General features: G+C 40.1%; 1 protein-coding gene across 11 annotated transcripts in view; it reads left to right on the forward strand.

Moving 5' to 3' along the window:
- Positions 1-433: 433 nt before the first annotated feature.
- Positions 434-14133, forward strand: part of camk2d1 (calcium/calmodulin-dependent protein kinase (CaM kinase) II delta 1) — a 101283-nt gene continuing 87583 nt past the window's right edge. For all 11 annotated transcript variants that reach the window (XM_037535299.1, XM_017712466.2, XM_017712468.2 and 8 more), the window contains exons 1-2: positions 434-724; positions 3326-3420. In XM_037535299.1, coding sequence (XP_037391196.1) covers positions 663-724; positions 3326-3420 — 157 coding nt within the window. In that variant the 5' untranslated portion in view covers positions 434-662. The remainder of the gene's footprint in view (positions 725-3325; positions 3421-14133) is intronic.

Genomic DNA, 14133 nt, shown 5'->3' on the forward strand with positions numbered 1-14133 from the left:
TCGCATAAAACTACTCTGAATTACATCCTAACCATTGAACTACACAGGAATTCCTCTTTTAAGGAATGGCACCCTGCTGCAGGCCGCTCGGTGCTGCAGGCCGGGCGTTTGAATGTGACTCAGGGATTTGCAGATGATTAGTTTAAGAGGATCGCTTAACTGGTTGCACGCTAACCCGAGGAGAATCTGCTGGAAGCGAGCTTTAAAAGACGACATGGCTTCGGTGTTATTCAGGTGTCATGACAAAGCCAGTCCCCACACTGCGCTGCCTTTCGTTTCGAGGCCAGGCTCGGCGCCGCGTCTCGGGGCATTGAGCTGAAAAATGATTGACGGTTCATTTTGCGCACTCCCGCTGTCGGCCGCCAGGTGGCAGCGCTGCATAAGAAAAATCCTCAAGCAGGAAGCAGTGAAAGACAGACGCGCCTGCAGCGGAGGCAGCAGAAGAGGTGCTGCGCTCGCCAGCTCAACTTCTCCGCACTGTTCAGCAGACAAACAGCGCCAGAACCGCCTCCTTCAGCCTCGAGCCTGGACGCTCCTCTTCCTCCTCCGACTGAAAGTCACTTTCGCTTTGTGTTGGGACGCTGAGGGTGAGGAAGAAGCAGCCGCAGAAGAAAGACTGACTTCTTCTTCCTTCGCTCAGATTTTCCTCTCCCTCCCTCAGCATGGCTTCAACTACCTGTACCAGGTTCACCGACGAGTATCAGCTCTTTGAAGAACTGGGAAAGTAAGTTAGGAGCGCACTTCTAGTGCAGGGCGTGTGAGTCCAGGTTGCCAGGCTGCAGTTTGAGCTTTGTTTTGGCTCTTTGTTTTTAGTGGCACTGATTTTCTTTCTGTTTTCTTTTGCGCTGCTGTGCTCGACGGGCGTCGTATTTCTACCTGTTCTGCACCATCTGAACGTCACAGCTGCGTAATTAGGCTACTTCTTCTGGAAGGTTCAGCGTTTAAGGCGATCCTGGAAACCAAAATAACCGTTAATGGTAACGTGAACTGTCAAAGCTGTGCTGTGCAGAACCAGGAGACTCTATTTAGAGCAATTTTATGCCTAAATGGTTCTTTACATGGTGAAACTGGAGAGTGTGTTCTCTATGGTTCTGTAGGAGCTTTTTGAAAATGGTTCCGTATAGCACCAAAAGGCGTTCTGCTGTTTATTTCTGCTGTCAAGCTTGTAACAGTAACTTGGAAGAGCCCTTTTAGGTGCTTTCTAGAACCATATACAGCACATTCTCCATCAGCCTGAAAACCATTCAAGCATGAAATGGCTCTAAATGGAATCAATGGAACTGCTTGAAGTAGAACCTTTACTAAGGAGCCTTTAAAGCCTGGAGTCTGTATTTGAAAATACTGAGTCTTACATTTCTAGTGCTTGAGCTGCAACCTACTGTGAAAATGACCTGTGCATTCGCTGGTTAAGTCTAGTTCTACACTGTGACACTGTGGTGTTTCACACCAGAACTGAAATGCTCCTGGTTCTGTGCTTTCAGTGGTTCAGTGGGCATTGGGCAGATAAATAAAGCATTAGTGCTTAAGGGTAAAGAATCTATACTGATCAAAGTGAACTAATCTGTTAATGGGTGACCCGCTGACGTAGGATCCGCCCTACACCCTACCTTCCGTGTTGCTCTAGGTGCCTTTCCATGTCCTTAAGAGTCCGTTCTTAAAGGGGAATTCCCCCGTTTTTGCTAATTTTCAGCATAATTCAGTGGCTGAGATGTAAACAAAGTCATCATGAGTGGTTTGATATGAAATGGTTCAGTGTAGAGAAACTTACTGACTCTTGATTTCATGACCGTGACAGGAGCCAGTGGTCACCAACACAAATAGCCATTTTATTTATTCTCCAAAACTAGCAGTGAACCCACACCTGTCTCTGGAGTTTTTATATGTGGTGTTGATAACGGTGGAATGGTCATGAATCTATTTTGCCTCTCAACACTCTGCATGTACAATTTCACCAATGATGGATTAGAAAAAAAGTGTTTTAGTCCAGAAAATTTGTAAACTTATCATAAAGCAATGTGAGGGAGCTTTGAGGCGGTAAAGTCTTCAGACGTCTGTTTCCACCACCACTGTGACCGGTTCTGACTTGGTAAGTTTCTTGAATATTACGTGATTAATTAAGAATGAATCTCAATGTGTTAATTACACAGAAATTTAGAAAAATCGTGGGAACATTAAACTTTTGATGTCAGCTTTTAAAACCACGAACCAGCACATAAAATCCTTATTTCCTCATTTCCCTTTCCACACGGATTCAAAGGTTGCAAGTTTCTTATGACTGTTGAACTTTATTATGGACCTAGATGGTAGATAGGATTGCTCTGTTTGCAATCAATGCAAACATACATGAGCCCCCCACTCTTCTTAACAGCACCAGATCATAGAAAATGATAGATACATTCATAAGAACCATAGATTGTTGTTCAAACCTATGTGAACTGAAGATGCAGCATGCCCCCGAGCCCTCTGTTCTCAAATAGCACTGTGCAGTCTCTTCATTAGTCTGACTGCGGCTTCTGAAGGAGCCTTCCTCACCAATTCCATAATTTATCCTGAAGGCCAAGTGAGGTGTAGGCCATTTACATGCCAGCAAGCTACATCTGCAGGTTGCTGTTTCAAACTGATGGTTTTTACTGCTTGTGTAGTACACCAGCAGTGGTTGCACTGATGGGCACTAAAACAAACAATAAAGAAACTCATGACATCTTAAATGTGTTCAATAATAAGAAATACAGTTATGGAAAAATGCCAGTTCTACACTAGACCACTACAGAATGTGCAGCATGTCATTCCAATAAGACATGTAATCTGATTAAAGTAGTGCTATGGCCCTTTCATAGCAGCAAAGTTCAACTAAACAAACGCCTGTTAATCTGTTTGTCACACTTCAGTGTTTTAGCAAGATAAGCGATGTAGTTGAGTACGTTTTGACACACCTCTTTTTGACAGATGCACAGTTGTTGCTTGTTTTAATCTGATGCAGCTACACAACCACCTCTGTGCAGAACTGTGTAGGCTTGCAGATTTGATCACCATCTTCCATCAAAGGTCAAAATTTGATGTGCTTTTATTTTCCCTCTTTGAAATCTGATCAATCTCTCTTACAATCTCACATAGATGCATCTGTCGCATTGTTTCAGTCTGGCTTCCTGGATTTGATGGCATTTGCTTCTGTATCCTGTAAACAGACGCATGTTGGCTAAGCTCCTAGTGTTGAGGAGCATCATTTAAATTGCAGATTTCTGGTGGAATTGCTTTTTCACAACCTGGTGTGATATTGTATGCCTTTTAAGAAAGTCTCATTTAAGGTTTTAACTTTGCCTTACAGAGGGGCCTTCTCAGTGGTCAGAAGATGTATGAAAATCTCCACCGGTCAGGAGTATGCTGCCAAAATCATCAACACCAAGAAGCTGTCTGCCAGGGGTGAGCGCTTCAGATTTGATGGCTTGCATTGTTGTTGAAAGAAAGTGTTATGAAATGAAGCTGTGAAGTAGTGATAGTATAAACGCTGTAATGTATACAGGTGTAGGAGAATGCGCTGTATGGATTATATTTGATCACAGGAATAACCACCCTCATTATTTTTTTCCTTATGAGAACATGCGTTTCCAGCACAATTTTATCCCGTGTTGAATAGTTAACGTTTTTATTTTGATGTACAGGGGGAAAGAAATGTAAGGATGCCTGTTTTTCCTTTTATTCATTACATAAAGCTCACCTTAAACCACTCTGATAATGATCAGTTATGGCTTTATTGCTCATAAAAACCCTGTACTACAAATCTACTTCGCAAATGTGAAGTAGGCAGCATACAAAGGCATGAATGACATGGTTTAAAATCTTTCAGTATTGTCTACAGGGGCATGGCCTATAGCCTTCCACCCACTCTGGCTCCCTCCCTGACCTCTCTGCTTCATAGTGGCTCAGGATGCCAGTAGCAAAATAGGTCTGGGGACCAAAGAGCTGTGTCCTTTCATGTCGGGCAGGGCTTTCACTGGCAGCTGTTTGCTAAATGGAAGTGTGGGATGGCCCTGGTGTCTCTGTATTGACTCCGAGTGAATCCTTAATAGACCGGTGAAAGATTGAGAGCGATGGAGGTTGCATGTGTGCGTACAGGAAAGGTGCTTTATCTGGCTCTTTATGTGGAGACAGGGGGCTGGAGGAAGTGCTAGGTGAGAGGTGGAGAAGGAAGGAAAAGAATTTGGCTGGTGAATAGGTTGAATGTTGCTGATGAATTTATAAGCATACCTCTGTTAGGGCTGCTATATGTAATGCAGTACCAATCATATGTAAATAAGGCTTGTAATATGTAAATAAGCTTAATCTGGGCCGTATTTGTGTATGTGCTAGGACCATTCTGACCAGTTCTCACGTGTTCTGGGTGTTTGGATTAGGGCTGCAGTGATTATTTTCAATATTTTTCTGTTTTTTATTATTATTATTATTATTGACATTTTTGATCTAATAGACTAGCTGTTGCAGTCCTAGTCTGGATGTGTTAAGGCTTTAAAGCAGTCTAGTTGCACATTAAGCTTCTAATATATTGCAGTGCATATCACAATATGTACTGATACAATTGCAACATGATACCTTCTCAATATTCTGCAGTCTTAGTATGTGTGTGTGTGTGTGTGTGTGTGTGTGTGTGTGTGTGTGTGTGTGTTTACGAGTGCATGCTGAGGGGCCAGTAAGTGATGGTTTATACTGTATTACCTTAGGAATTGGTTGGATAATACCACGTGTGTGCTTTTGTGCTGGCAGATTATTTGTGCACGTGTAAGAAAAGAGAAACCCCATCTTTTTAGCACCTACTGAAGGTCGCCTCTGAATAGGGATTCCCTCTGTCTCTAGACAGGGTGTGTGTGCTCTGAATAGTAATGGACCTCAGGAACAGAACCTGTTGCCGCCGGCATGCCTGAGTCCTGTGCTGAAGAGCAAAAGCTGATTTGTTTCCCTTTCCTATGTGTGAGTTGTTGTCATAACAACTAATTGCTCCCAATTATGATTTAGCATTCGGTGGGTTCAGTTAAGAGCACTTTATTTTGGGAATGATTAGGCCTGATTAGATTTAGCAAAGCGTGATTTGACACAATGACTGTTCTGACCACAGTTTCAGTGAAAGGAATAGGGCTGCGCCATATCTGACTAATTGCAACTGGCCCAGCAATATATTAAAGAGCCCATATCCTATATTTTCATGTATGATGCATTTTCCCCTGATGTTTGTATGTTCTTATGGAGCATGTGTGTTTTTTTTGTTTTGTTTGTTTGTTTTTTGGGGGTGGGTGGATGATTTCATCCTCTTTATCCTATAGATCCAATATGTTACACTCAGGAAATAAACAGAAATTATGCACTTCAATATGTAGAAAATACCATATGCCAAGTTGTGACCAATTATTTTGACCAATATAATTTTACATTTGTTGAGTTATATGGTGAGGTGTTGATGAGGGTTCCTTACTTTGAGTGTTTTATTCCAGTGTTTTTGTGCGCGTGTTTTATTTTGACAATCACAGAAACACAAATCTAGAACTGTGATCGGTCCACTTGCTCAAATCACACAGTTAATAAAAGGGTTTAGAGAGTATATTTGCATATTGCGGCCTTCTTGAATATCAGTATTGCAAAGTGCAATATTTCAGTAATAATTAACTAAGCATGTCTTGTGCAGCTGTAGTAATGAATAGGTAAAATGATATGATCTGAGTTTATACCTTCCTGTGAAGTCAACTCGTGGTGAAATGACCTGTGATCATTTAAAAATAATTTGAACACAGCACTCCAATCTTAATAAACACTTGAATTTCAAAGGATATTTCTGGCTAGAATGAAGGCTGAGTGTCTTTGTGAGAGTGGCATTGTGTCTCTTTCAACACTTGTACCTGCTTTGATGGATATAGACTAAGCCTGGACCCATTTCTGCTAAGAATATAAGAATATTTACTAACAGTCCAGAAGTGGCTTCAGCCTCTGCTAAGAAAATTGTCATGTTCTTAATAGAAAAAAAATGGACCTCTCTATATTGAGCCTCTTCATGACATGCTTGCGTCTTCAAATGCTTCTAGAAGTTCTAAATAGTTATGAAGCTCATTGAAATTCAAGGACATTTCTCTCGCCTTCAGGGATCCAAATTTGGGTCATCACCTGAGAATGGTGACTTGAATTAAGAGCAGCTGCGATCGTTTTGTGTTAGCCTGAAGGCTAAACTTACTAACCTGGACTCCTTTTGGCTTCTCTGGTGTAACTTCCAAAAACACATTTTTTTTTTCTTTTTTTTGTAAAAAACGTGTTTATTGGCTTTTAAAGGTCAGCAGGACGTGTTGTTCCACTAAACATTGTGTAAACATTTCAGAGAATTTAGATTTTAACAGAGTGGAATTGAGAGCCTTTTAGACGTAGGAGAAATAAAGAAAAAGAAAAGGCAGTGAGGTTAGATCTCTGCCCTTGGAGAGTGAAAATCACAGTGAGGTCAGTCATCAAACTTAAACACCTTGAACTCTGGGTCAAAATAATGCTTAGTTCAGTTGTGATTTATAAAGGCAACTTTATATTCTAGTATGGCAACGCCTTTCAAATACATGTTGATTAGTCGAGGCTGAATTTACTGTTTTCTTTCCAAACGTGTGACGCACTCAGCCAGTCCGACATGCTCAGTTTCTTAACTTCACTGACTCCAAGTGTCATTTCCTGATTTGTAATGGTTAGGGCTTGCTGTCTTCAGCTGTTTTTTTTTTAGTCCTACTATAAGTTACTTTAACCCCCTCCCCACAATACCACATTCAAGTTGTTCCACTGCAGTTGCAGGAAAAGGCCTCCACTAATTGTCCACTTTATTCTACCATCGCAGTGCATGAAGGAAATGACAGTGTTGTGAATCATTCTACAACCATAGTTGATTTGAACAAAAATACATCTGGATGTAGGCCGTAAGCTCTAATGGTGTGGTTTCTTTCCTTTGGTTACATTTTCTCCAAGCCACACTTCAAGTGGGCCATCTTCAAGCTAAATAATGAAGCCCAAGAGATGCATTTAGATGTGGGGGTGGTAAAAACGAGGGCCGGACATTCCGAGTCTTCTGCACCAGGATTTTAGTGACAAATAGGACACCTGCGACCACTTTTTTTTGAGAACACAAAAATTTCACAGGTTTTGCTTAAATTTTCACTCAAAACCACATGTGTATTAACAGCATTGTCTAAAGCAGACTTGCAAATATGGTCGGCCAATTAGGAGGCTATAACTTGCATACAGCAATTCAAACATAAAGCTGAGTAAATAATGTATCATATTGGTCTCATGCTTAATATGTCAATAGCAACTCACAAAAACAAAATGATCATTAACAGCATTAATTATAATACCATACAAATTCAGTATAAAGATTAGGTTGTTGCCACTAAACTTAATCTGCGTGTTATAAATGTTTTAGAAAAATACACCAATAATCATGAATATGAAGAATATTAAGAAGAGCAGTGGTAGTTCATTAAAGAATGTTGAAATTGATTCCATGACAGTACTATAGCTAAGCAAAACAACCATTTGTTTTGAGTGTTAAAATGTAATTGACAGCTGTATAATTATCTGACCACTCTTTTGCAACTTGGCTATGTACTTTTTTTCTACCACACCCATCCCACCACCCCCAAAATTATCCTGCAAAAGACATTGTTGAGAAGCTTTCTGTATCAATGGCTCAGGAAGCAACATGGAAATACAGGTCTTATAGATAAGCTGAAAGAATATTTACCAGCAGAGTGACATTTCTAATGTTTTATTGCTATAGTGATGAACTGTATGCTTTTCTCAAGATAATGTGGATATACAGTACTTATTATAAGAGGGACTAATTAGTCCTCATTCACTGGATTCAGTGCTTTGCAGTATGTGAAACTTTTGAATAAAATTATTATACACCAGGTTTTTGCTGTTAGTTTACAAATGTGAAAAATATTGTGATATTTATCATGAAAAACTTTATCATGCGTGTCACCCACTCCTACTTTTAGCACCTCCAGAGTTTACCAGCTGACTCACAGCATTGATCTGTAATTGTTTTTAAATTTAGTTTTATGAACTGAAGTAAAATTACTCAATGTTGTGATGGGACAGATTCATTTACAGTGAGGAAAATAAGTATTTGAACACCCTGTGATGGTGCAAGTTCTCCCACTCAGAAATCATGGAGGGGGCTGAAATTTTCATCTTAGGTGCATGTCCACTGTGAGAGATGCACATCTCTAAATCTAAATCTAAAAAAAAATTCTAATCTAAAAAAAAAATCCGGAAATCACAATGTATGATTTTTAAATAATGTATTTGTGTGTTACTGCTGCGAATAAGTATTTGAACACCTGTGAAAATCAATGTTAATATTTGGTACAGTAGCCTTTGTTTGCAATTACAGATTGTTTCCTGTAGTTTTTCACAAGGTTTGCACACACTGCAGCAGGGATTTTGGCCCATTCCTCCACACAGATCTTCTCCAGATTAGCCAGGTTTCTGGGATGTCGCTGAGAAATACAGAGTTTGAGCTCCCTCCAAAGATTTTCTATAGGGTTTAGGTCTGGAGACTGGCTAGGCCACTCCAGAACCTTGATATGCTTCTTACAGAGCCACTCCTTCGTTATCCTGGCTGTGTGGTTTGGGTGATTGTCATGTTGGAAGACCCAGCCATGACCGGTCTTCAGTGCTCTAACTGAGGGAAGGAGGTTGTTCCCCAAAAGCTTGCAGTACATGGCCCCGGTCATCCTCTCCTTAATACAGTGCAGTCGTCCTGTCCCATGTGCAGAAAAACAGCCCCAAAGCATGATGCTTCCACCCCCATGCTTCACAGTAGGGATGGTGTTTTTGGGATGGTACTCCTCATTCTTCGTCCCCCAAACACAGCGAGTAGAATTAAGACCAAAAAGTTCTATTTTGGTCTCATCTGACCACAGAACTTTCTCCTATGACTCCACTGCATCATCCAAATGGTCATGGGCAAAGTTAAGACGGGCCTGGACGTGTGCTGATTTAAGCAGGGGAACCTTCCTTGCCATGCATGACTTTAAACTATGACGTCTTAGTGTATTACCCACAGTAACCTTGGAAACAGTGGTGCCAGCTCTCTTCAGGTCGTTGACCAGCTCCTCCCGTGTAGTTCTGGGCTGATTCCTCACCTTTCTTAGGATCATTGATATGCCAGAGGTGAGATCTTGCATGGAGCCCCAGTCCGAGGGAGATTGACAGTCATGTTTAGCTTCTTCCATTTTCTAATAATTGCTCCAACAGTTGATCTTTTTTCACCAAGCTGCTTGGCAATTGCCCCGTAGCCCTTTCCAGCCTTGTGGAGGTCTACAATTTTGTCTCTGGTGTCTTTGGACAGCTCTTTGGTCTTAACCATGTTAGTAGTTGGACTCTTACTGGTTGTGTGGGGTGGACAGGTGTCTTTATGCAGCTAACGACCTCAAACAGGTGCTTCTAATTTAGAATAATAAGTGGAGCGGAGGTGGACTTTTTAGAGGCGGACTAACAGGTCTTTGAGGGCCAGAATTTTTGCTGATTGACAGGTGTTCAAATACTTATTTACAGCAGTAACACACAAATAAATTATTTAAAAATCATACATTGTGATTTCTGGATTTTTTTTCGTTGATTATGTCTCTCACAGTGGACATGTACCTAAGATGAAAATATCAGACCCCTCCATGATTTCTAAGTGGGAGAACTTGCACCATCGCAGGGTGTTCAAATACTTATTTTCCTCACTGTATTTACATATTTTCTGCACGCTGCACCTCACAAGTGTGCACAATTAACAGCCAGTCACTGCATGCAAATATTGTGGCTTCATTAAATCATATTTTGCCTCATGGTCATGGAGTACCACTGCTCTGCACATTTTAGAGTTTTCTCTGCTCTCAACACACCTGATGCATCTAATGAACAAGCCCTTATTGGGTGAGTTAGAGTGGTCAGTCACTACAGCACACAGGGAAGTGTTACTGCAGGATCTTTTGTATTAGTGCAGTGGTTGTCAAAAAGTTCCTCAGGGCCCTTCAGATGGTCCTCGTTTTTGCTTCAACTGTGTGTTGGAGCGGGGATAAAGCAAAAATATGGGCCATGTGGGGATCCTTGGGGACCAGTTTGACCACTATTTTAACATATGTCAACAGATGCAAACTCATCATTATGTTCTAGTAAATGATGAAAGTACTCCTGCCAGTAAAGTTCACCTGAGATTCTCAGGTCAGTTTCTGTTCTGCTTTTTGAGCAGATTGCTTTGTGTCCAGTTGTTTCTGTAGAGCTCATGATTCCTAGAATCGAGATTGAGAACCTCTAGGCAAGTTTTTTTATGCAAACATATTCTCAAATATTGACAGAAGATCCTCTTAGATGGGTTTAGGGGCAAGTCTGATGTCCAGTGGCTTAGCTATACTCTGTGCTACGCATTTAGATGTCGTTCAGTACTTCATAATGTATGTAACATGCAGTGTTGTGCAAAAAGATGGTCTGATTTGGACTTAAAAGCATTAGAAGTTGTTTTCTCCCCTCTCTGGGATTTCTGTGGCTTTTCTCTGGCAGGAGTTTGAGTCATATTCTCAGAGTGCATGTCACTAGGGGTGAACAGATGGACAGATGGAGTTTTTTTTTTTTTGTGTCAGTCACTACAGTGATCTCCCCCCCCCCCCGCCCCCCCCCCCCCCCCCTTAGTTTCTTCTCTTAAACTGAACGGATTTCGTGGAAGTGTAAACAAAGCACTTGTGATCTTGGGTCATCCAGTGCGATGTTTAATGTTTGTGTCTGTATGAGGTCAACAGAAATGCTAACATGTTTTCATTTTGCCCTGCTTGTTTATATGTCTTTTTTTCTCTTTTTATTTGTTTACCATCATGCGTGGTTAAATATATGTATATGCACTACAGTGTGGTGTACACGACATGCAAATGCATGTATCTATGCGCGAGGGCCGGGACTGCCAACAGTAAGGCTCATGGTTAAGGGCGATATTAGCATGTGGGTCATGGTCTGTTCATGCTACATTAAAGATTAGCCCTGAGGCTAGTGGCCCCTCCCTAAACAGAAGCATGCATAAGCCTTGCCTGAGTTTGTGTAGAGCCGATGACCTGTAGAAGAAGGAGGGGAAAAAAGACGCACAGTGCTGAGAATTTCTTCTAGCTCCATTTGTCAGAAAGGAGTTCAATCACTCAGAGCAAGAGTTCTTTACTTCTGTATCTTCTGCTACTTCCTTAATACATGGTCATGCTCATGGTTATATATCTGTGTGATGTTTGACTCTGTTTTACTCCTGTGCCTAGTTGAGTTCAAAACCTTTGTTACTGTTAAGACAGTAGTTCTGTTATGAATTGATAGTTCTAACTTGATTATTTGATAAACTAATTTAATAAAACTTCCCTTCTCTTTGAATCAATAGTGATTTAGTAGGCATGATGATAATGCATATTTTAAATCCTAGTTATCTCTCATACAGTGAGAATCAGAAACTGGGCATACTGTACCTATTTAGTCTTTTTTTAAGGCTTTCTAGTTTTATCTTTTTCTTTCTTTTTATTTTAGTCTTTAAAAGGTTGTTTGTTATTGTTCAGTTAAGCCTATTTCATTAGTTTGCCCTTTTTTGATATAAATTTTAAAAAGACTCTAGTTTTTAAGCTTGCATGATTGGAATTGGCTCATTTTTGTGCACAATTGCTGAGCCAGTTTATTATTTTAATATTGGTGTTGCAGCTTTATGCCATAAAGAACGTTATGCAGGAAGGTCCGTTCACACCGTGTTTGAATACCTTAGCATAATTTAGCATGTCTGTGTGCTAAATAGTCAGTTGCCTCTTACTTTCAATGTTAATTTGATTCATGTTATTTAAATGGGCAACTGATTTTTCATATTATTAATTTATAATTTCAAATGTCAGCTCATTACAGAGCACAAAATGTTTATGTTTGAAACTTTGCCTAATAGAAAGTACTGGAAATGCGCACCCATGTGCCCATGGGACAAGTGGCACTAACCTGTTTGGCCCGCAAAATTATTTTAATTGTCTAATAATAACCCATCTCACCATGAGCTGCACTACAGTTCCCAGCCTGCACTGCAGTGTAATGTGTGTCCCTATCCACTCCCCAGCAATGATCTATAGGACTGTACCACAAAACAAAAAAAGATGCCAGGTGTCTAGTTCAAGCAAATGGGCAGCTTTTAAGAACCTACTGTACACTGGGGACATTTAAAGAGGTTTAACGGTTCTCTGCAGCCAATGTAGTCTACTGTGTTATAGAAATCAATTTGTTTTTATTTAAAATAATTTTTGAATCGTTCAAGTATTCAGTGCCCAATTTTTTGCTGTTGTAGTTTTTGCATATTTTGAACAAACAATGGCCAGTTGGGGTCATGGCAAATTTGTTCAGTGAAAAAACTGAATAAATACGCAGCTGGCCCAGCTGGCAGTTTAAAAAAAAAAAAAAGAGGATTTGGCCACAAAAACAAATCATGGTCAGTGTATCCCTACTAAGTCCTGTACTATTTGAGACTACTAGATGACTAACATAATCAATAGTGACAGAAAAACTGACAGATGTAAATGCATATAGGGAAGTAGTATAATGAGATGTGTATTGTTTCACTTAAATGAAGCATTGTTTCACAAAGTCAGCGTATTTCAAACACCATTCCAGTCATGAAATAAACAGGAACATGTGTACACAGACACACAAACCCAGTCCCACCCCCAAACATATATATATATATATATATGTATATATATATATATATATATATATATATTATATATATATATATATATATATATATATATATATATATATATATATATATGTGTGTGTGTATATGTATATATATGTATATGTATGTATGTGTGTGTGTGTGTGTGTGTGTGTGTATATGTATGTATGTATGTATGTATGTGTACACACACACACACACACACACACACACACACACACACACACACACACACACACACAAAAACGTACAGCTTCTTACATAACACTCCTGTTAGTCTCTGATTTGCTCATTAGACAGGAAACCACAGCAAACACGTGCATGAAGCGTTGCAAAAAAGAAACCACTACAAACCATCTTCACAACGCTTTGCTGCATTTTGCTCACCCCACCAATCGTAGCATTTCTGGATGGCTCATGTGACGTCAGAGTGAGGTTTTGTGTGCATTCAGAGAGGTTAGAGCTACCCTAGGGCTCCCTGGATGAGCACAGCATGGGCCTGCTAAAAATAGCTGATTTAAGGAAGGAGAGAGAGTGTATGAGTGAGCGAGAGAAAAAACAGGAAGCGACTGACAGACAGACAGAGCGGCTTTTGGCTGATTTGTGCTGGGATCCTTTTGTCATTCACCTCCCACGGAGTTCCTCAATGGTAGATTAGATCAGTCTGTGTGGTAGATGTGAGAGTGATAATGGGAGGTCTCACTCTCTGAGAAGAGCTGCGCAGCACGTCATTTGTTAATAGGATCTATGATCAAATTTGCCATTCTGAGATCAAGAATTGATTCAATGTTTTAAAAACTAAAATAAGGATGAAGAACTAAAACTTCTAAAATTTACCGCAACTTAAAAAAAAAAAAAAAGCTTGTTTGAACGTTGCTATATGCAAAGCATAAGCCCCTCTGCCCTTTACTGCCCACTGTATTATAATCGGGGCATCACGATCTTGTTTTGACAGTGTTTTCTACGACTACAAATGAGAGAATCTCATAGACTGAGGAGCATTTTCATCAGTACGGATTCAAAATGGATACAGTTTTATTTGTTAGTCATTGTTGTGATATTGAAAGGTTGCTCTGAATTTGGGGGGGAAAAAATAATAGCAGCCTTTGCAGCCTTCCAACATCTTGGTTTTTTGTGCCGAGAGCATTCTGACCAGCCTCAAATGTTCCAGATGACTGTTTCTGTGGGTGTTGGGTTGAATAAGAGCCATCACATCATCAAACACATGTAAATTTTGGTCAAAATAAAACGGGTCAAACTTTAACCATGCCACATGTGTAAATTCACCTTTTTTTCTTTCTAATATATTGCAAGGCAGGTCACAACATCAGTATCTAGCCATAGAATCACAGTATAGTATTTTGTTCATGCAGTTAGGGACTTGAGCTATAGAA

This window comes from Pygocentrus nattereri, chromosome 2, assembly GCF_015220715.1.
Source record: "Pygocentrus nattereri isolate fPygNat1 chromosome 2, fPygNat1.pri, whole genome shotgun sequence".
Classification (NCBI taxonomy): domain Eukaryota; kingdom Metazoa; phylum Chordata; class Actinopteri; order Characiformes; family Serrasalmidae; genus Pygocentrus; species Pygocentrus nattereri.